The sequence below is a fragment of the Mesocricetus auratus genome, unplaced genomic scaffold, assembly GCF_017639785.1.
Source record: "Mesocricetus auratus isolate SY011 unplaced genomic scaffold, BCM_Maur_2.0 Super-Scaffold_100009, whole genome shotgun sequence".
NCBI classification, from domain to species: Eukaryota; Metazoa; Chordata; class Mammalia; order Rodentia; family Cricetidae; genus Mesocricetus; species Mesocricetus auratus.
This window is the reverse complement of record NW_024429193.1, coordinates 43,829,254-43,853,682: the sequence shown is the minus strand read 5'-3', so window position 1 is coordinate 43,853,682 and position 24,429 is coordinate 43,829,254. Positions and strand designations below refer to the sequence as shown.

Here is a 24,429-nt window from a genome sequence, read left to right as displayed (position 1 = left end):
CACTTACTTATTTTTATTGTCCTCTGGAGCCCTCCTTTCAGTACTTAAGACATACCACTGTACTGCCTTTAACAACACGAAACTGTGTGATTCGTTTTTCTGACAAAACTCCTAATCTGGCAGGTGGTTGCTATTAGTATTTAGATACAGGCAAGACAGAAGTAACTTCTTTGAATTTTGAGAGAAGTCATTTTCAAAAACTTAGTTGGCTATGTCCTACTCATTTTCCTCCGTGTGGAGAAAACAGGAAGTGAGGACTTCTTTGTTTACATGCTATATGGTATGGATTGGAAGGGTGGTATAGATACAAAAGTATCTTTTTGATTAACTATCCCCTTAATTAGAATGAAGCGTCATTGTCTTTTCTGATTAGTTTTACTTTGAAATCATTATTGTCAGATATTAGGATAGCAACACCTATTTGCTTCCTAGTCCCATTTGATTACTTTTATCCATTCTTTAAAGTGGTGCCTATCTCTAAAACTGTACCTCTTGTAGAAAGAAGACAGTTGGATTGTGTTGCCATTCCTTATGAATTTTCAGTTAGTACAAAATCCTCTCTCTGAAGCTTAGTAGTTGGGGAACATTAGTGCAGTAATATTAAGTGTGATTATTTTTGGTAAACTCCTTTGTGTTATGCAATTGCTTATTTTTCCTGAATTTAAAGTAGGACATTGCTATCAATCTCCCCAAAATGAAATATTTTCTATAATACATAAGAAAATACTTTGGAAATTTTGTCAAGCAGAGAAGCATGCAGATACAATATATATTATGTAATAAGTAGCAGGGGGGCTGGAGAGATGGCTCAATGGTTAAGAGAACTGGCTGCTCTTCCAGAGGTCCTGGGTTCAATTCCCAGCACCCACATTGTGGCATGGTCACAACCATCTATAGTGGGATCTGATGCCCTTTTCTAGCATAAAGTCATGCATGCAGATGTAGCACTCTTATATAGAAACTTAAAAATATTAAGAAGGGACTATGAGTAGGAGTAGTAGTAACATATTTTATAAATTTACGTGAACAGTTCTGCTAGGTGTTATACAAACATTATTAATTTGGAAATGCAAATCAAAACAACTCTGAGATACCATCTTACTCCTGTCAGAATGGCTAAAATCAAAAACACAGAAGACAATTTATGCTGGAGAGGATGTGGAGAGAGAGGAACACTCCTCCACTACTGGTGGGAGTGCCAACTCGTACAGCCACTTTGAAAAGCAGTATGTTTCCTCAGGAAAATGGGAATCAATCTACCACAAGACCCAGCAATTCCACCCTTAGGCATATATCCAAAGGAGGCAAATTCATACAACAAGGGCATTTGCTGCACTATGTTCATAGCAGCATTATATGTAATAGCCAGAACCTGAAAGCAACCTAGATGCCCCTCAACTGAACAGTGGATAGAGAAAATGTGGTACATTTACACAATGGAGTATTTATTACTCAGCAGAAAAAAACAATGGAATCTTGAAATTCGCAGGTAAATGGATAGCACTGGAAGAAACCATCCTGAGTGAGGTAACCCAGTCGCAAAAAGACAAACATGGTATGTACTCACTCATATATGCATTTTAGACATGGATCAGGATAGTGCCAGTCTGCACTTCCACTGATAGAGAGTCTGGGAAACAGGAAAGAAACTAAAAGATATGCATGGTACCCAAGAGAAGAGGAATGAGGCAAGATCCTCTGAACAGATGGGGAACACGATGAGGGGTGGGGGGAATTGGGAGCTGGGAAGAAGAGAGGGGGAGAAGAAGAGAGAGTAGGTCATGGGAGAACAGGAAGGTTGAGTGGGGGGGTAAAATAGGGGGAAGAGGGAATTCATAGGTTAGAAGACAGATCAGGCACCAGTGTGACCTCTAGTGATCTAAAGGGAGGACACCAATTGGCAAGCTAAGCAATAGTGGAGAGACCACCTCGAATGCCCATTCCTGATAATTGATGTCTATAACCATCCTGGAGCCTTCATCCAGTGACTGATGGAAGCAGAGGCAAACACCCACAGTTAAACACTGAACTGAACCCAAGGAACCCAGTGACAGAGAGAGAGGAACTATGAGCAATTTGGCAAACAATGGGCTGGCAAAACCAGCAGAGACAGCTGATCTGACAAGGGAGAGCTCTTGGACCCCAGACCAACAGTGGGGAGGCCAGCATGGGACTGATCCGGACCCCCGAATGTGAGTGTCAGTGAGGAGGCCTGGGCAACCTATGGGGCCCTGAGCAGTGGATCAGTGTTTATCCTTGGCATACAAACAGACATCATGTGTCCATAACACAGAGAGGGATGGTCTCTCAGCCTGGACTCTTAGGGGAGTGCCTGGACCCTATCCAGAGTGAAATGACAGACTCTAGATATCCCCTATGTGGAAGGAACTGGCAATAGGGTGGGAGGCTGGGGGGTATGGGGGGTGCCGGAGGAGGGGAGGGAAAGGGAACTGGGATTGACATGTAAAACAAGCTATTTAAAATTAAAATAAAAAAAATTTTAAAGGCAAGAATTAAGACCAAAAATTGCATTAACATCTGCACTTATAGGCAAAATGCTCCTATTAACAGCAATAGCAACAATGAATATCCTCAAATGGGCTTACAGAAATAAAGTCATGATTAGTTTGCCTTCCCCCCCCAAACTGAAGACACCTCATACACAAAATAGATTACAGATTTAGAAAAATCCCTGAAAGGCATTTTTTCATTTTTTTTTCCCCCTTTTGGTTTTTGGAGACAGGGTTTCTCTGGGTAGATTTGTAGACCAGGGTGGCCTCGAACTCACAAATATTCACCTGCCTCTGACTCCTGAGGACTGGAATTAAAGACATGCAACAGGAAATTACTTTAAATAAGGGATAAAATTATGTTTAAGTCTGGTAATAGCTTGGTATCTCATGATAAAGAAGAGTCAAAGCTTATGATGAGAAATTCTATACTACTTATCACAAGCATGTACACAAATCACAAAGGGCATAAACAGGACAAGTAAACTTTATTATATAAATTTCACATACAATGCCATCTGTTGTCAGATGTATAGTCTACAGCTTTCACTAAGTACCTTTAGAAAGAGAACCACACACAGGGTAAAGCTATGGCGTCCCGCACTCTCATCACTTTGTACTGAACTTGTTCACCTACATTTGTACTCTCACCAGTTGGGCCCCATGCACTCTACAGTCTGTCTTCACATCATTCTTTGAAAACGCTGTCACAGTAAGTTTTAAGCTCGTTTTCTTTACATTTTCCAATTGCGTGTGAAGTTAAAAAGCATTTGGCTGCTAACTTGTACCCATTAGCCTTAGATTAAGTGTTTATTTAAGTTTGCTCTCTACTTGTGTGTTTTCCATTCTTTCCTATTTTCATTACTCTGTTTTAGATACAACTGTCATAAATGTTTATAAAGGTTTTCTCTGTATCAATAAAAAATGTTAAGTTTGCAGCATTTAGGTCAAGCACATTTTGGTGACTTACTCCTAATTATTTATTGTATTTGATAGTACTTGAAATGATAATTTAAAATAAAACTCAATTTTTTAAAGCTTGTTCATACAAACTTGTAATTTGCATGTTTATTTTCAAATCTAGGAACTTTGCTTAATACTCTGTGAAAGCCACTTTGCTAATTCGTCAGCTTTCTGTCAATTATGATGGCAACACTCAATGTGAACAGTTTCATTTCCTCATACCTAATACGCATGGCTGTATTATTATCATTACTATACTAGCTATGTCAGTAAGACTTGAATAGGAATGGTGAGTTTGTGCATCTTTCCTTGTTCTTAATTTCCGATTAAGACACTAAGTTCTTCAGCATTAAGAAAAATTAAAGTTAGTAAACACCACTGTTAGGAATGCCTCTTCCTAACTTGGTTTCCTAAGCATTTACTAGAAATGAATACTGTCAAGTTTTTTCTTCCTGTTTCTATCATTTTATGTTGTTATGATCAGTAGTACTAATTTTCAAAAGATGAGCAAGTCTTGCATGCCCCAAGATAAAAACCACATGGCAGAACTGATAGACATTTTTACACAGTTGACAAACTTACTAACATTTTAAAGATTCCTTATTGTGTGTTCATGACGAAGAGTGAGCTGTGGCTTCCTTAAACATGGTATTGAATACACATTCACTGCAAATGAATATGGAACCTAGAGAATTGAATGTCTTTCCTTTCATGTTTGCAGAATTTATGAATGAATCTGTATGGACACTGTATGAAAAGTTATAAAGTAAATTTCGTAAACAGATTCCACATTAGATTGTCTACCAGATCTTAACTATAGAGATAGATTCTAGCTTTCAAGAACTGGTCCTCTGCTGTATTTCTTAATGTTATTAATTGAGACACAGTTACATCACCGACCGCAATCCAATCCAGCTATCCTCACTGGAACCCCTCCAATGTCCCCCTCCCGCTCTAAAACTGACAGTCATTTTTTATTACTATCATTACATAATGCATGCCTGTTAAGTTATTCATGTGTCTTCACTAAATTTATAGTGATGTTCAAAATGTTATCTTTTCAGAACTTGGTGAAATACTATGTTGGTTACTGGTCTTCTTTCTCAGCAGTGTGGCTAGACCAGAACTTTCTCAGTTGTATTAACCTTTTAGCAGAACCAGGTTTGTTTACTTTTTCATCTACTGTTTGTTCATGAGTTCATTTTTAAGTTTTATTACTTCTTCCTACCTGCTTGCTCTATCTAGCTTCTGAAAGTACAAAGCTACAAATTTACATTTAGCCTTCCCTTCTAAAATCAGTAACATTTATAAGACTCCTTTAATTATATCTCTTAAATAAGTGTCTCATTTCCAATCTATTAAAACATTTGGTTTGCTCAGAGAATCCTGCTTTCACCCATGTTGAACAATCTGTTAATATTCAAGAATTTTAATTTTCAAATTTTTATGTTGTTGAAATCAAGTTTAATTCAGCTATTATAAAAGAACATATGCTGCACGATCTTTTTAGGTTGTAAACTCGTTTAGTTTTCCCCAAATAGCTTTGTTCTAGAGTGTAGAGGGAGAAAAATCTGTGCAAGGGCAGTGTGTGCACAGTACAGAAACATACATACAGTGTATCAAATTAGTAAGAGTAAAATTTAGCTAAGGTTGGTCAGGACTTCAAGATACTCTTGCCTCTGTGTCTAGAGTACTAAGAGAAGAGGGCGCATACTGTTACCAATTTTAGTTTCACATTTCTTTTCTTAAGGAAAAAATAAAATATGCACAGAATTGCTCGCTGAACCTCAAACTTTCCACTAGGAAACCAGAGAGATGACTCAGTAAGAGTGCTTTCTTCCAAACACAAAGAGCTGAATTTGACCTCTGGTACCAACATGGTGGGAAAGAGATGTGTGCACCCACATAACCACACAGATAAACACACACCACTCTCTCGCATCCTAAATGCAATCTAAAATTTAAAAGACTATCTCTTACAAAGTTGGTGTAATCATTCCACATGTCATATGTGAGCAATGTAAGGTAGCATCTAGCATAGCAATCTTTTTCAAACATCTAGAACATCACATGCAAGTGCTTAAAGTTTCTTCTACCCTTTAGATTTTCAAAAATACTAGATACAAAAACTGTCTCTTTTTTTCAGATGCATTAATATCTTTTGATCAAATGTTTCCATTATAAGACCGTCCAAGAAACAGCAACTTCCAGCCTAATCTGTGTGAGGATATACCTAATTAGGATTATGCAATTCTGCTAGAGATGGTGAATTTATATTCTTGTGGGAGTGACTGCCCCCTTAACCTTTAATCCTGACCAGATTTCCACACAGCAGTCTGGCTACCTGGAAAAGGACATTCAATTGATCTTTATATATTGAACACCAAGATAAATCATGCTTTCAGCCACCTCTTACATATTTTTATGTTGACTTCTTAGTGCTATACTTTCCCTTTGTAGAACAAATTCCCATTACATGTATTTAAGAGAACACTGCCCCTCTGTGGTGTCATTATTTGACCTCCATTTAGCCCAATTCTTCCACTAAATAGTAAGGGACTTGTTTAAAGTAACAAGAGTGTTCAATTAGCTGATAGGGCTTCTTCTACAGATTCAAATTACATTATCAGGACTTGTGTGTTAACTTTGGTTTCAGTTCATAAAAAATGACAATGAACTGTCTTCAAGATGACGGATAGTATAATGGAAGGCAACTTTTAAGTTGGTTCTATTCAAGAGAAAAAAAGTCTGTGGAATAATCTAGGAAATTTTATAGCTTGGACACTTGGACTGCATGTTCAAGAGATGTGAGCACAGGTTCAAATTTTATTATTTCTCTTAGACTGTGTAGTTGTTTGAATGAAAACAGCCCCATGGGCTCATAGGAAATGGCATTAAGGTTCCAAATGCTCAAGCCAGGCCCAGTGGCTCACTCCTTTTCTAGTGCCAGGGAATTCAAATGTAGAAGTCTCAGCTCCTTCTCCAGCAGCATGTCTGTCTGCACACCACCATGCTTCAGAGGACTAAACCTCTGAACTGATAAGCCAGCCCCAATTAAGTGGTTTTCTTCATAAATGCTACTGTGGTTATGGTGTCTCTTCACAGCAATGGAAACACTAAGACATACACATGTGCTTTCTTAAATTTGTTAAATAGCCTAAAGCTCTAGATGAGGAAAGGAAGGTGAAAGAAACATAACGCATCCCAGAGATAATTAAATTGGAAGGATGACTAATTATTTTTGGAACACTATGACCTTTACCCAATTTACAACTGAGTTAGTTTGATACCGATTTTGCTATGGTTTCAGCTCTTCCTGTAGAGCTTTCACATTAGTGGCTCCTTTGCTGGTGCAGTAATGGGAAAGTGATAGAATCTCTGTAAGATGGACCATCATGCCATGTGGTTGGGTCTCTTAGAAAGGATCGAATATTTCTCAGAGAACCCCAGTCATTTGCCCCAAAGTAATTGCTATAAAAAAGCAAGATCTCTTTTTCAAAACCCATTCTCTGCACTCCTGCCTCACTATTACAATGTGTCCCTCTAAACATGCATTCCAATGATGTGATGCCATTTAACATGGAAACCCCATCAGAACCCAGGGAAGTCAAAGCCAGTCTTGGACCTTCAGAGATACAAGCTAAAGAAACTTTATTCAATCTCAGATAATTCCTTATAGCTATGGAGAACAGATTAATAAGTTGATAAGCATAACTAACATTTCTTACTTAAACCTTACCATTTTATGTTTACACATTATACTAACTTATGATACTAACACTATAGACACTAATATCTCTGTGCAAATAGAAAAAAATAAAATAATTTTCTTCATGTTATAATTTAGGCTATAATGTAGTATTTAAATACAAAGCATATGCCTGAGATCTTCACATTAGAGGCTGAGATAAAGGGCTATAACCGTAAAACAAGCCTGGGATCTATTGTAAAACCTTGATGTGGGGATTGAGTGGGGGGCGCTGGGGGACTGGTGGATGGACAAGGGAGGAGGGGTAGGAGAGGGAGCTGGGACTGACATGCGAAACATTCACGTTTCTAATTTAAATAAAAACAAATATTGAGAAAAAAATCACAAAACCAAATACCATTATATGTTTGTATTATTGAAAACTGAATTTCCTATTACCATGGTAGGACATGAACACAAAATTTTTAAGATTAGTTTAAGAACTACTACCTCCTGCATATTTAATATTTACATAGTATAATAACTTACCCATTTAGCTGCTTCTTTTTGTATAATTCCTGAATCCACCTTGACATTATCCTAAACTGTACTTTCATCTGAACATCCTACTATGTACATTACTCCAATATTTCCAATTTTTATTTTTACTCTATTCCTACTACTTGTACCTCCTTTATTTCCAACTCCTATTTCTAGGAGAGAAAGCTAACACATCTTCAGCTGTACCATTATAATCTCTATATATATTCGTATCATTTTCTATAGTCTCAATCTCTTTTTTTGTTTTTTGCTTGTTGAGACAGGGTTTATCTGTGTAGCTCTGGCTGTACTGGAAATCAATTTGTACACTAGTGTTCTAGAACTCAGATCCACCTGCGTCTGCCTCCAACCTGTCTCTTTTTCACTTCTTTCCCTGGATTATCCTTCTTAGGTACAAGATCCTTGTTCTTTTTTCACTTTTGCTATATTCATTTAGGAAAATCTTATCTTTAATTAGATTCACACCTTGAACCCATATTCAATGATAATAACACTTTGGCAGAACTTAAACATTTAATGCACTACTTTGAGAAGTACTGTAAATTTTAGAGGGGACCTATCTGGAAAACACTGGTCGCTGTGCGTTGTTCTTAGCAACCGTATCTACTCATGGCCCTTTCAAGTTTGGCTCTTTAAGATTTCTGTCTGCTTAGATGTAGCAATTCTGTTCTAAATATCCTTCAACCATTTTTGAATTATCTCACCATAGGTCCAAAAATAATGGGAGTCAGCAAGTATGGATAAGACAAAATAAATCTTTCCTCCTTTAGGATGATATTTTCAGGTATTTGCCATGTAAACATCAAAAATTAACATACTTAATGCCAATAAAATGTAATATGGTCTACCAAACTAAAAATTTCTAGACTGACAATTTGTCTTTCACATGATTATGATTAATGAGCTACTTGTGTTGCTTTTTTAAACTATCCATTCTACTTATATGCAAGATGTACAATTCCAAAATATTTCTCTCCTTTCTACAATGTTTCCTTCTTTTATCAGCCCCATTGCTTACACTAGGAGAAATGGATTTATCAACCAAAGAAAATCTTAAGTCCAACAAATCCTTAACACAAAACATCCAGGAAATATGGGACAGCATGAAAAGACCAAACCTAAAAATAATAGGTATAGAAGAAGGTGAAGAAAACCACCTCAAAGTGGCAGAAAACATATTCAACAAAATCATAGAAGAAAACTTTCCCAAACTAAAGAAAGACATGCCAATGAAGGTACGAGAAGCTTACAGAACAACAAATAGAGTGGACCACAAAAAAAATTCCCCTCACCACGTAATAATCTAGACCCCAAATATACAGACTACAAAAAGAATATTAAGAGCAGCTAAGGAAAAGGGTCAGGTAACATATAAAGGTAAACCTATCAGAATTACACCTGAATTCTCCATGGAAACTCTGAAAGCCAGAAGGTCCTGGATAGATATTCTACCAACACTAAGAGACCATGGATGCCAGCCCAGACTACTATACCTGGCAAAGCTCTCAATCACTATAGATGGAGAAAATAAGATATTCCATGACAAAACTAGATTCAAGCAATATGTATCCACTAACCGAGCCCTATAGAAAGTTTTAGAAGGACAACTCCAACCCAAGGAAGTTAACTACAACCAGAAAAACATAGGCATTAGAGAATCCCACTCTAAAACAGCCAAAAGAACAAAGGGGTGGAATCCCACACATAATTCCAACAACAACAACCATTCCAAATCAACGAAGAATGAGTAATCAATGGTCATTAATATCCCTCAACATTAATGGCCTTAACTCACCCATAAAAAGACACAGGCTAACAGAATGGATTCAAAGACAGAACCAATCCTTCTGCTGCATACAAGAAATACACCTCACCCTCAAAGACAGACATTACCTGATGTTAAAGGTTGGGAAAAGATTTTCCAATCAAATAAAACCCCCCCCCCAAAAAAAAGCAGGGGTAGCAATTCTAAGATCTAACAAACTAGACTTTAAAGTAAAATCAATCAAAAGGGAAGGAAGTCATTACATACTCATCACAGAAGAAATCTACCAAGATGAAGTTTCTATCCTGAACATCTATGCCCCAAATACAAAGGCATCCACGTTCGTAAAAGAAACATTACTAAAACTTAAATCACATATAAAGCCCCACACACTTATGGTGGGAGACTTCAACACCCCACTCTAACCACTAGACAGGAATACCAGATAGAAACTCAACAAATAAAGGGTCTAATAGAAGTAATGACCCTACTGGGATTAACAGGCATCTATAGAACATTTCATCCACATGAAAAAAAAAACCATACCTTCTTCTCAAGACCATATGGAATCTTCTCAAAAATCGAACACATACTTGGCAACATATCAAACCTCAGCAGCTACAAAAAAATTGGAATAGCCCATGCATCTTATCAGACAACCATGCATTAAAATTAGAATTCAACAACAACACAAATTGCAGAAATCCTACAAACTCATGGAAATTGAATAATGCACAACTGTACCATTCCTGGGTGAAAGAAGAAATAAAAAAAGAAATTAAAGATTTCCTAGAATTCAATGAGAATGAAGACACAACATACCCAAACCTATGGGACAGTTTGAAAGCAGTGCTACGGGGTTAAGTTTATAGCACTATGTGCTCACATAAAGAAACTGGAGAATACTTATATTAGAGAATTAACAGCACAGCTGAAAGCTATAGAACACAAAGAAGCAAACTCCCCCAGGAGGAGAGACACCAGGAAATAATCAAATTGAGGACTGAAATCAATAAAGTAGAAACTAGGAAAACAATACAAAGAATCAATGCAATAAAGAGTTGTTTCTTTGAGAAAATCAACAAGATAGACAAACCTTTGTCCAAACTTGCCAAACAGCAGAGCACGAACATGCAAATTAACAAAACCAGAAATGAAAAGGGGGACATAACAACAGACTCTGAGGAAATTCAGAGAATCATCAGGTCATACCATCACTGACTTCAAGCTCTATCATAGAGCTATAGTCCTGAAAACAGCTTGGTATTGGCAGAAAAATAGACAGGTAGACCAATGGAATTGAATTGATAACCCTGATTTTAACCCACACATGTATGAACATCTGATCTTTGACAAAGAAGCTAAAAATATACAATGGAAAAAAGAAAGCATCTTTAACAAATGGTGCTGGCATAACTGAAGGCTGGCATGTAGAAGAATGTGGATCGATCCATGTCTATTGTCATGCATAAAACTTAAGTCCAAATGGATCAAAGACCTCAACATAAATCCAGCCACAGTGAACCTCTTAGAAGAGAAAGTGGGTGGTACCCTTGAACGAATTGGTACAGGAGACAGCTTCCTGAACATAACACAAGTATCACAGACAGTGAGATTGACAATTAATAAATGGGACCTCCTGAAACTGAGAAGCTTCTGTAAGGCAAAGGACACAGTCAGCAAGACAAAAAGGCAGCCCACAGAATGGGAAAAGATATTCACTAAACCCACATCTGACAGAGGGCTGATCTCCAAAATTTACAAAGAACTCAAGAAGCAAGTCTCCAAACACCAAAGGATCCAATTTAAAAGTGGAATACAGAACTAAATAGAGAATTTTCAATAGAAAAGTATAAAATGGCTGAGAGGCACTTGAGAAAGTTCTCAACATCTTTAGCCATCCGGGAAATGCAAATCTAAACAACTCTGAGATACCATATCACTCCTGTCAGAATGGCTAAAATCAAAAACACCAACGACAATTTATGCTGGAGAGGATGTGGTGAAAGGGGAACACTCCTCCATTGCTGGTGGGAGTGCCAACTTGTACAGCCACTTTGGAAATCAGTATGGAGATTCCTCAGAAAAATGGGAATAAATCTACCATAAGACCCAGCAACTCCACTCTTAGGCATATATCCAAAAGATGCCCATTTATACAACAAGGACATCTGTCCCACTATGTTCATAGCAGCATTATTTGTAATAGCCAGAATTTGGAAGCAACCTATATGCCCCTCAACTGAACAGTTGATAGAGAAAATGTGGTACATTTACACAATGGAGTACAATGCAGCAGAAAAAAACAATGGAATCCTGAGATTTGCAGGCAAATGGATGATACTACAAGAAACCATCCTGAGCGAGGTAACCCAGTCACAAAAAGAGAAACATGGCATGTACTCTCTCATATATGGATTTTAGGCATAGATCTGGGGAGTGCCAGCCTACAATCCCATGGCCAGAGAGGCTGGGAAGCAGAACCTTCATTCAGCGGATGATGGAAGCAGAGGCAGACTCCCACGGCTAAGCACTGAGTTGAACTCAAGAAATCCAGTGACAGAGAGGGAGGACTGATGACCAAAGTAGTTAAGACTGGGCTGGTTTAATCCCCAGAAACAGCTGACCTGACAAGGGTTGGCTCTTGCATCCCAGACTGATGCCTGGGAATCCATCATGGGACTGATCAAAACCCCCTGAATGTGGGTGTCAGTGAGGAGACCTAGGTAATCTATTGAGCCTTGGGTAGTAGATCAGTATTTATCCCGGGTATACAAATGGACTATGGACTCCCATCCAACAATGAGAGATGCACTCTCATCCTGAACTTTTGGGGGGGAGCCCATGCCCTGCGCTGGACACCCCCTTGGAGGGGAAATGAGGATATATTGGAGGGGTTGGTGGGAGGGCACAGGAGGAGGGGAGGGAAACGGAGAGGGACCTGGAATTGACATGTGAAGCAACCTTGTTTCTAATTTAAATTTAAAAATAAAAAATATATATAAAAAGAATCATAAAAGAAAATGTATACCTAGTACTAAAAAATTTTGATAGTTCATATTCATTGCTAAGTTACACTTCCATAGATATATAAAACAAGTAATGAAAAATTATGGACACTGCTGAGAAGAAAATAATTTATTATATATGCAACAAACTATTATAAAATATGTCCAAGCACTAATGTGAAGATGTGAGTTTTGAATGATTTCAAAGTTGTTACGCACAGTTCCACAGTCCAGATGGCCAATGTCTTCTCTCACAGTCCATAGTATTTGAAAGACAGAGAATTCAAAAGGAACCTAAAACATCACAAAAGTCCATTAAAAAAAATAATCCAATTCACTAACTTTAAGAACCCCAAATATTTATATGCAGAAAATTAGTGAATCATGTCAGCACAACAAAATATATGTTGATAATTTTTACTTATAATGCTTAAATCTAAACTATTTTAATTGTGTATATTAAGAGAATATAATCTCAATTTTGGCAAGCTTCTATTAAAGTAACACATAAGAGTTTTGAGTAGTTTTATATCTTTTATATAAGCACTTTTCCCACAAAATGTTGAGTATTTTTATTTTACTACTAAAAAATTTGTATAACTAAGTTGATACATAAAGGCCAATCACTTTAACAAAGTAGCATCTAAACTTGTCAGGGGTCCTTTCTATTACTAAGGGAACCTTTCAAACTATATTACTGGTGTTATTCCTAGTTATTTTGATTTATTTATTAGCTCTAATATAAGAGTCAAGAAACAGTTATACATAGAAACTCTTCCTTGGTAGTTCTTCTATATTAATAATACACTAGAATCAAACTCTAAGACAGAAAATGGGTAATTCGTTATTATATATTTTAGACTTCTAAGATCTAAATGTACAGAAAAATTTGAGACTGACTGACAGTTCTGAGAGATTCTAGTCATTATACAGCCTGGAATCATTGTGCTTATTTTTAGAAGTTAATTTACTAAGCTATCTGAAGTGTAACATGTCTTATATGTTACTCTTTTTAAACTTATATATATTTGTATCCAAATTATATATATATATATTTAAATTTAATTATTGAATTTTTATTTTTGTTTTGAAAAGACCAACGGTAAAGGAAATTCTTCCACTGGTCAAGACATTTCAGTTACACTTTCAAAGTGCTATCTTTTACTCTATTGTGAGATTTTTATATAACTCTTACTAGTTTTCAATATACTTACTACTAAAGGAAAAAAGATCTTTTCCCAGTCAAATTTTAGAACATGTTATATAGAACAACTGTGCTGAATAGCTTTAATTGACAACTTAACACTACACTGAATCACCTGGGAGAACAGTTAAGCATTATCCAGAGTATGTTGGTCTGTGGGCATAATATGATCTTGGCTGTGTCTTATACAGCCAATTTTGGTTAGCCCCATTCTATAGGAAAGGGGACCCTGAACAGTTTAATAGGAAAAAGCTAGCTCAGACTAAGCAGGCAAGGTTCTATGGATTTAATCTCTCTCTGCTCAACTGTGGATACTATACTTTAAATTCCTGTCTTAACTTCCCCACAACAATAAACTGTAACTTGGAATTATGAAACAAATAATCCCTTTCTTCCCCAAGTTGCTTTTTGTCAAAGTATTTGTCACAGCAACAAAAATTAAACTAGAAGACACTTAGATGGGATATACCATGAAGCAGAAAGCATGTTCCTGAAAGATGTTGAGGAAATTCACGTGTAGAAGATATACTACCATACTCTGTAGTAAAGCATATGTATACATTAAGTGACCTGATTCACTAACTTTCCCTGAAAAAAACTCCTTAGTTATATGATAGCATAGAAAATTAAACAGTGAATATAAAGTACATGTAAAATATTTGTTCAGGCTATAAACTAATCTGAGAAATATTTCTTTTGAATAAAATATAAATATAAAAATTATTGCTTAATCTGGATAAATGATAGAGGGTAGACAGCATTTCTAAAAAACAAACAAACAAAAAAAAAAAGACAAAGCAAAACCACTGCCCCCAAAAGGATACGACAAGAAAGGATACACTTGTATGACAGTATTACAGCAGTATTTACGCAGGAATGCTTCTAAGGAAGAACAGCAGAATGTAGTTTATTTTTTTCTAATTGGTAGCAATAAATTTATAAATGATCTACTAAAATAGAGACTGAAATACTTCATTTTTCCTGTACAGTATTTATGAGACATCTGTCTTGAAAACAAGCTTAAATACTCCCAAAAACTCATATTAAATAGGAATCAGATCTCTCTAATTTGATGGATTTTTTCCCACCTAAATAGCAATTTTGACCAATTATTTTCATGTTCTTCCAAGTTCTAAGAGTAGAAAAACTGAAACTAAAATTTCTCTAACTCACATCCCAAAAAAACATCTACTCATTTCTCAAAGTATCATAATTTAATTTAAAATCTTTAACTCAACCATTTGAAATCATTTATTCACTTAGGTAGGTTATGAATGTGTTCCAAATAAATTATGCCATAATCCCTATGTTTACAAAGAATGCTAATCATTCTAAATACATAGCACTGTAGAATTTCAGTAACTATTTTCCTTCAGTTTTCAGTGTGGTCCCTAGACTAAACACTCACTGTCATCTATGAACTCAATGATTGTGCAATTGGTCCAATGGCAGTAAGAATACCCAACTGCTTCTGGCTTTTCAGATACTGTCCCTTTCAGCATTGCAATTACTGCATGCTGAGAAATTCTTTAATCACAGGATAAATGGGACTACCTGTCACCCACCTCAGAACTACTGGCACAGAAACTCTTGGAGGAAAGGACCAGCAACCTGTTTTTAGCAAGCTCTCCAAGTGATTACAACACAGATTAAGAATTAAAGACATCATCATGAAGGAAACATACAAAGTTAACAACCAATACATTTCCCTCTATAAACTATATGAAATTCTCTAAAATTATTACACACAAACTGGTTTTATTCTTGTTATAATTTTGAAGTTAATGAACTCCATCCACAGAAATTTTCTTAAAAACTCATAAAATATTTCTGAAATAGCACCCCCAAAGACTTTTATGCTTCCTTATTTTTACTCTTATCTTTTACCATTTTCTCCACACTTACCTTTCTCCATTCCTATCACTTCCGTTTTCCTTCTTTAGAGTCTTGTTTTGGTCTAGCAGATCGAGCAAACTGCTAATGCATTAAAATTAAGGCTTCCATCATGAATGCAAACATGATTTGTCATTAAGATCTACCATATAAAAATAAAAACTATGCAGTCCTATTATCTAGTACAGAATAGAAAATAGCACTAAAATTATCTTTCCTAACTCTTGCATAATATTCACAAATTGAAAGAAAATGAAAAAAATATCTGCCCTTCTTTATAACTGTCACTTTTCTTATCTGTACCCTCACTAATATCTAATTTAAAACTTGTTTAATACAAGACAGTTATGCAATAATATATTCTGGCCACTGAAATACAAAAGCAGAAATGTGAATTACAATAAAACTACAGTGGAATCCCTTTCAGTGACTCCAAGTGTATTTCTAGATAGTATGTCTTGACCTTAACATGAAGAAATAATTTAGAGCTGAATAAATGTATAAAGTTGTCTGAACTTTCCCTTACATTGCTGAAGTTATATAATTTTCCAATAAATGACTAAGAAAAGCTGTCATCTGATTGAGCTAAGTAACAACTCTGAATAACAATTGTTGGTATTATAAATAACTTGAAATTATTTATATATATACCCCACTGCTAAAAACAACAAGGTGTTGTTACAATGGATTAGTTTAAAGGATACAACCACCATGGGTTTTCCAAAAAGAACATAGCCATTAGCTTCTTTTAAGGCTTTAGCTGCTGCTTTCTCATTTGGAAGTCCAACAAAAGCTTGTCCTTTCATGCGTCCTTCTTTCATCAAGCGAATATCAAACCTAGAAGTAAATAATAATAATAAAAAAGTAATTTATGACTTAAAGAACATTAACAGTAAGTCAAAGGTCTTAATCCAAAATTTTTCCATTTCAAAGTAACAACAGAACTATTAGAAAATTCTGGGAATTAAGATATCCTAAAATTCTATTATGTATTGTTCTTAACAAGCAACAATTATGCTATGATCATAACTTTAAGTTGTATCACTAGCAAGGATAAAAGCGAACTCTTAGTTTGTTATTGTCCTATGATCCAGGATTCTATTAGAGTTATACTATCAACAAAGCAGACTAAAATTTTTTAATTATTTTTTTTCTCACATCTTGCAGTGAGTTCAATATTATATATTCAAATGATTTAAAAAAAAGAAGGCTAGGAGAAAACAAGTAATTGGTTTGCACTGTTGATTTTACATTAATAAGTATTTACAGACTTTAATGGCAGATACACATTTTATTAGTGGTATGTGACACAGAATGATTCGTGCATGCATAGGGATTAAAGCCACACATTATTCCCAGTCTACTTCTACAATATCTTATTATTGTACATTAAAATCATATAAACATCTTTTAGAGAAAGCTGGTTTTAAAATCTATTTATAAAAATAGATTGCAAGTTACAATGAAAATATGATCTAGTATTTTAAACCTCCAAAACATACAGTATCAACTGATAGGGCCAGTAACAGCACAGCTGGAAACGTGCATAATTTGCTTGCAAAAGAACCCAATTTCAAGCCGGGTGGTAGGTGCACACACCTTTAATCCCAGCACTCAGGGGGCAGAGGCAGGTGAATCTCTGTGTGTTCAATCCAGCCTGGTCTGCAAGAGCTAGTTCCAGGACAGCTTCCTAAAACCACAGAGAAACCCTGTCTCGAAAAACCAAAGAACCCGCATTCAGTCCCATAAACTCTCATGAAAACAAACAAACCAAACTAACTAACAGGGCATGGTAATGCATGCACAAGTAGGGAGATAGAAACAGATTGCACCTGATTTACTGCACAGCCAGACTAGCCACCTTCACAACTTAAGAGTATTAGACCAATAAAGACACTTAATTCAGGCAAAAAAAAAAAAAAAAAAAAAAAAAAGGTATGTGATGGACACAGAGGTGCAAACACACATAAGCAGGTATAACCACCCACCTACGTATATTTGTGAACACACACGTACACAGTGAGAATGCACTGCAAATTTTTTTGCAGTGAAAATTTTTTAAACTTCATTAACTGAAAATATAATCTTAACAATATACATTTTGCAAATATGAACATAAAATATATCCAAAGACACAATGGACAGGTAAGATTTTAAAAGTATTGGTTTCACTTAGCAATAAGATAAAATTAAATAGTTAATATCATTTTTAGAAATGCAAATTCATGAGCTCTGATCCAACTAGAAAACCTATCTTTAGAGATGGGTTAACAAAACTATAGAACCAAGCTTTCCAGGTAGTTCTCAGGTAATGTTTAAAAAAAAAGAAAAAAAGTTGAGTAACAATACTTTAGTGTCAAAGGGTTTCAGATAAAACTTATTAGAAGACATGTATATATAAATATTTAATAGAATATAACAATAAACATTTCTTTATATACAGCTTATGTAAGTTTCCATAATGGGAAAAATTGAGCAGTTGCAATAAATATGATCTGATTTAAAACATTAAAAATGGTATTTGCTCATTTATATAGAAATTCATCTATTCCTGGTGTAGATGTCTAAAAAGACACTTAAGTAAGAGAACAAATGATTCATGTGGTTTTTAGCAATAAAGAAAAAAAAATCAAGCATAACAAAACATGGTCAATTTGTAACAGATAAAACATAACTTGAGATTATGGTTGCCACTTACATTATCCGCTGTGTTTCTGAAGAAAAGTCAACATATCTTCCAAATATAAATTTAAGATCCTAGAATTTGAAATTAATAAAGAAAAAAAAGGTAAGAAAAGTAGACAAATAAGAAAACCAGGGAAAAAAGTAAAATAACAAAATCAAATTGCAAATTTCAACTTACCTTTTCTTGAACATGTCTAGCTAAATTCTTTACATAAATTCGGCAGTTTGGTTCACCAGGTTCATAACTTCTGAAAACTGAAAGGGTTTCCATTTCTTTTTAAGAACAAAGCAAAACAAAGATATACAATAAAAAACCATTAGCAATTTTTGAAATAAAATTATACCATTCAATTATAAATTCTAAGAAGGCAAAAATAAGCTTTATGAAAGATAACAGTAACAATATTACTCAAATAGAAATATTCATTAAAATCTAAAAGAATTATATAAAAAATGAACTTTTGCTTCAAAGGTCCCAATTATATAGAATTAAGATTTGTCCCCAAATCAGGTTAAGGGTGCTTTAAGAGGAGCCACTTTATTAAAAATGCTAAATATATGATTTTAGAACCATTTATGTAACTATTCTGCTTAAAATGTATTTGCCAAATCACTAGTCACTGTCATACTCAAATGCAGCAATAATACATTAAAAAATTAACAGGCAGGAATTTCAGACATCGGTCTCCAAAACCCTTTACAGTTCCTCATATTTACTGCCGGTTATGTTTTGGGAAACTAGATTTTAACTGGAGGCTGATTCCTCATTATTGTGGAGAAATGTGTTAGTAACAACAATGACAAATCATTAAATTAAAAAGTAAATGCTAAAACAATAAAAAATCCTTTAGCGTGTGGTGGTCTGAATATGAATGGGGCATAAGTGCTCCTGTGTTTGAATACTTGATCCCCATTAGTAGAATTGTTTGGGAAGGATTAGGAGGTATGACCTTGGAGGAGGAGGTCACTGGGAGCAGGCTCTGAGATTTCTAAGGACAAGTACCATTCCTAGCATGCTCTTTCTTCCTACAGCTTGAGGATCACAACACGAACATTCAACTGTTCCTACCATGATGTCTTTGTTCTGCCATTATGGACTCTAATGCTCTAAAACATGAACCCAATTAAATGCTTCTTGTGTAAGTTGCCTTGGTCCTAGAATTTTGTCAAATAGAAAATGATTAAAATATATGAAAAAAATTAAGCTAAAGAATAATGTTGGGATATAAAATCCTAAATTCAGATTTCTAATCACCAACATTTTAATAATCACCTTGTATCTACTTTAGATATTGTATGATAATGATTTGTGAACTCTTTTATATACAGAATACATAGCGTCAGACTTGCTGAACTTATTGATTATTGCAAATGTTTACTGCAAACACTGCATGGTATGGAACTTTTCAAGTAGGAGATGAGTTTTTAAAAGAAGAAAGAAGTATCAATAAACTAATTATAGAGACACTAAAGTGTCTATCTTAATGTAAATGACCCATAGGGAGTTCTAATTTCAATAAAACATGAAAAATAGAAGTAGAACAAAAAATATAAAATGGACTATGAGTTGACTTATCTCATTATATTTACCTTCTCTAGAAATTCGACCCTTTTCCAACTCCCTTCTGGAAATACATTGTGAAGGCATTTCATCAGAATCATCTTTAATCTCTTCTGTGATATTCAAATTAGGTTTGGGGAAGATTTTTCCAAATCCTGTATTTGAATCATCAAGTCCAGTATCTGGTGAATCTAAGAGTTCAACATAAGTCATAAGAAAAAACAAAGTAAAACAAAGCCCCCCCAAAAAAATAAACCTCATGTTCAAAACATATTTTAAGTTTCTTTTACCTTTCTATTTACAAATTACAAAAGTATCATTTGGTAATTTTTAATGTTTCTCGGTATCTCAAAACAAAAGCAGGCCAATCTTTCCTATAAATGTCCAAAGAATAGTATTTTAGGGTTTTGTGGGCCAAGACAAGACTCTGGTTTTGAGAATTCAGTTCTGTATTGTAGCATGAAGGCAGCTAACAGCTAAAGAGACAAATGCTTATTTTGAAGTGGTAGTTAAGGGACAAAGAGGGAAGAAAAGGAATTAAGCTTTAGTACACTCAGTTCAATGTATAAATGGGAATCTGATAAAAATGCTCAATGTTAGTTAGGAGTGTGTATATTGGTATGTAGCAATTGATTGTTTAACCTACCAACTCTGAAACAGTAATAACTATATTTTAAAATAAATGTGTAATTAGTTAAATTGTAAAACTAATAGTATTCTAACCAAATACAGTGATTCAAGAAAATCTACAATGAATTTCATATTCCAGCATCAGAATATTGTTAGTCAATTTACTCCTTTCATCATAAAAGATTTGGGTCAACATGTTAGGCTGAAATGAAAACAAAAAACAAAATTCCATTTGGAGATACAAAAACATTCCATTAACCGCCCTATGACTCCAGGAAAAAGAGGTAATAATGATCATCCTTCATAGACAAGTATTTCACACTTAAATTAGCTAAGTATTTTTCAAGTTAACTATTTACTTTAGATAGCAACATACTAAAATTTAAAAATATGAATTTTAGCATTAGCAGTATCTGACTAGAACTGGCAAAAAATGTTGAATGAATAGGGTTAAGTACTACCAGAACTCCTTCAAATAAATAAAAGTAAACAGGGGAAACTCAAAAGTTAGATGGGGAAATGATACAAAACATGTTACATTTAAGATTATAAAAGTCTTAATGTAGAAAATCCATTATTCAGATAGAATATCTACAGTCTAAAAGTATAAACAGCAAGATGATGTCATATTTCCACTATCTGACATTACAAGCTTTGACACTGATACAGAATGCGATGATGGACTGCCTGCCCTTCATAAACATAGAATGTTTTAGTCAAGCATAAAACTGTATCCCATAAATGTGTTTAATTTATATTTATCAATTATAGTAAAAGAATATTAATAAAAGGTGACTAGCCATTAAATGAGAAATTAACAATGAAAAACAGAAACATTAAAAATAAAGGAAACTCAAATATATCATTTTCTACTATGCCCCAAAAAAAGGAAAGAAGAAAAGGAACAGGAATTAAAGTGCACTCACTACATACACGTAATCCTTACTAGTATTCTTTATTTACAAAAGTAATCAACCATGCAACGAGACATATAATCTAGTAATTACTCTAACAAGTTACAAAGAATTGAGGTAGGAAATGCTCAGTGGGTAAGAGTGCTTGCCCTAAAACTATGAAGATCAATCATCTAGGTGCTTGGATTCTAGCACCTAAGTAACAAACCAGGCATTTGTAACCCCAGCTCATAGGGGGTGACAGCAGCAGGACACTGCTCTTTCCAGCTTAGCAAAGACCAGAACCTCAGGCTTGGGGGAAGACCCTGACTCAGAGGACAGGTTGAGAGATAGAAGAGGACAGATGTTCTTTTCTGGCACTGCGTGTAACCACACTCAAGTGAGCATGTACTTACACTGACAAGTACACATACACACAAGTAACATACACATCTTTAGTATAAGAAAAATCCCAAAGTGTAAGAGCTACAATTAAATAGTAATATGATTATGCTATGAACTATCACTCAGCAATAAAGGTTTTATATGTTGTTTATTCTAGTCCAGTAAGCTATTCTGTAAATTCTAAAGGTTGTTGATTAAAGCTTACTATGTAATTCCAGCAAGAGAAACAAACATATTTTGTAAGATGCAGCATTTTAAATCTGGAATGCCTCCTATAGGACCTTGTATTAAAGGCTTAATCTCTGACATAGCAATATTGTGAGATGATTTGAAACTTTACGAGATGTGTCCAGTGGAAAGTCTTCACATAAGGTCTTGAAGGATACTTGAAAGTCTTGAGTTTTAGGATACTAGTCTCTTGATACTTCATACACGTTTTGCTTCCTGGATACTTTGAAGTAGATAGCTTTTTTTCTGTCATATGCTTTTTCATAGGCCCCAAAGTAACAGGGCTGCCCTTCTAAAACTGTGACGCAAATAAATGTATCCTTTTCAAGGTCATATGAGGTATTCTGTTAGTAACACAAAGCTCAGAGCACAGAGAATAGAATAACATACACAAAGACAATTACAAATTAGTCACCCTTGTAGAAGCAAAAGGACAAATTTGATAACATTAAACTTTTAAAAAATTCTACTTTATGAATTTTGTTGTGATTCAAAAAATTCTAACAGCTTATATTACTTCTGAATCATATATTTAAAGAATGTCATCATGAAGCCTGACAGATAGCTCAGTGGTTAAAAGCATATATTGCTCTTGCAGAGGTACAGAATTCAGTTCCCCAACACACCACACAGATGGTTCACACCCTGTAACTCCACTCCAGGAGTTCCAGTGCCCTATGCTGGCCTTGGCAGGCAGCTGCACAGTCAAGTGTCCATATGACTTCACAAATACACACACATACCTAAATAAAAATGATTCTTTTAGACAAAAAAATGTTACTGCTCCTAACAAGTTAACAGTTTAAACAAAGCGTTATAATGTATTAATCCTCTGTGACTTTTAGGTAAAATGTGTGTGTGTGTGTGTAAGAAATCTACAACTTCAGGATAGTAGCATGGCTTGCTTCCTAAAACACTATACACTTCTGTTAATAATCATTGAATACTGATATGCGATGCTTTGTTGAGACCCCTTCTGAAGGGAGACAGAGGAGAAGTGGATGGGGGGGGTAAGAAAAGAGGTAGGAAGAGGGAATGGGAGGAGGGAAAAGAAACTGTGGCTGATATTTAAAATAAATCAATAAAATGTTCAATTAAAAATATATAAATGGCAAAAAATGGGGAAAAACAATCATAGAACAAAATATGCCAGGTAATGAAAGGTTGTTAATATAAAAAAATATATTATTATCTGCACTAAAATCAGTAAAACCCTGAAATTTTATGTAGATGTTATCAGTAGCCTAAATTTTATTTGGGTAAGAGCTGAAATCGAGATACTGAGATTCACCTAACTATATCTACACTAATTTTCTATTTCAGATAGAGTCTCATTTTTTCCAGGCTGTCCTCCAACCATTAGCCAAAAATGTCCCCGAACTTCTGATTCTCCTGCCTCTGCTTCCCAAGCATTGGAATTACAAAGTTGTATTACCACACTCTGTTTATGAAGTACTAGGGACTAAACCCAGAGTTCCATTCACACTTTCTACTAAGTGATCTACAGCCTCAGTCTGTAACCACCTACTTTAAGTAGAGCTGACAAACACCACTATAAAATTTGATTTTTAACATAAAAAAGTTGCTAAGTGTATGAAATAACTAAATTTTTCTTACCAGAATTTTTTTCCTCGTTATTCTGTTCCTTCTCCAAATCTTTCTTAAGTGCTGCAGGCATGTTGGTAGATATATTGAACTCAATTTTTTTATTGCCTACAGGTTGTGGTTGGTCAAATACATCTGACGGTAACAGCACAGGATGCAAACTGGTATGCATAAACAATTACAATATAAGATTATAATTTAAAATAAAATTCTACAAACATTACTTCAAATTTTCTTTAAATTTAAAAAGTTCATGATGGTAAGACATTCTCTCCATTTTAGGCACTGCACAAAGTGTCTAGATTTAGTAGTCCAATGAAGTTCAACAGTTGGTAATAGTATTGTTAAACACCTAATTTACAGATAAGGAAACTGAGGTTAAAGGATATTCAAAGATTAAATAAAGCCATTTGGTAAGTGAAAAAGTTAAGACTTACTATTCATTTCAAGCAGCAGATTTCCAAGGGACAGGGAGGTGTGCATTTGTTCAGTCAAGTATAAAAGAATATCTTTTATTTATTTGACATTTATTTTGCATGTGTGGTGGGGAACATTTTTAGTCAGAAGACAAACTGTGGTAGACAATTCTTTCCTTCCACCATATAGATATTTAGGATCAAACTCTAATCACTACCAGTGGCCACAGGAACCTTTACTATTAAAACCACCTTGCCAGCCCATTTAACACAGGCTTAAGCTTGGTACATGTAGCAGAGAATCACTTGGAAATTCTAATCATTTCCTCTCCCAAGTGCTAGGATTACAGATATATACTTCATCATCTGGTAGTGTTTTTAATACAATATATATTGTACACTGCAATCAGTGCT

General features: G+C 34.9%; 1 protein-coding gene across 10 annotated transcripts in view; it reads right to left on the bottom strand.

The window, feature by feature from the left end:
• Positions 1–24,429, bottom strand: part of Rnpc3 (RNA binding region (RNP1, RRM) containing 3) — a 71,927-nt gene that overhangs the window by 33,638 nt on the left and 13,860 nt on the right. The window contains exons 9-17 of one of the 10 annotated variants that reach the window (XR_005879346.1): positions 23,612–23,760; positions 19,868–20,029; positions 18,456–18,550; positions 18,291–18,349; positions 16,297–16,429; positions 15,605–15,676; positions 14,524–14,581; positions 14,169–14,189; positions 12,715–12,789 (exon numbers count right to left, since the gene is read on the bottom strand). Coding sequence is in view for 2 of the 10 variants with exons in the window: in XM_021222844.2 (XP_021078503.1) it covers positions 15,620–15,676; positions 16,297–16,429; positions 18,291–18,349; positions 18,456–18,550; positions 19,868–20,029; positions 23,612–23,760 (655 nt within the window). In the remaining 8 variants the exon portion in view is untranslated. Of the gene's footprint in view, positions 1–12,610; positions 14,582–15,604; positions 15,677–16,296; positions 16,430–18,290; positions 18,350–18,455; positions 18,551–19,867; positions 20,030–23,611; positions 23,761–24,429 lie in introns of those variants that run through there. The other 9 variants (XR_002381368.2, XR_002381369.2, XR_002381366.2 and 6 more) reach the window with 9 other exon arrangements.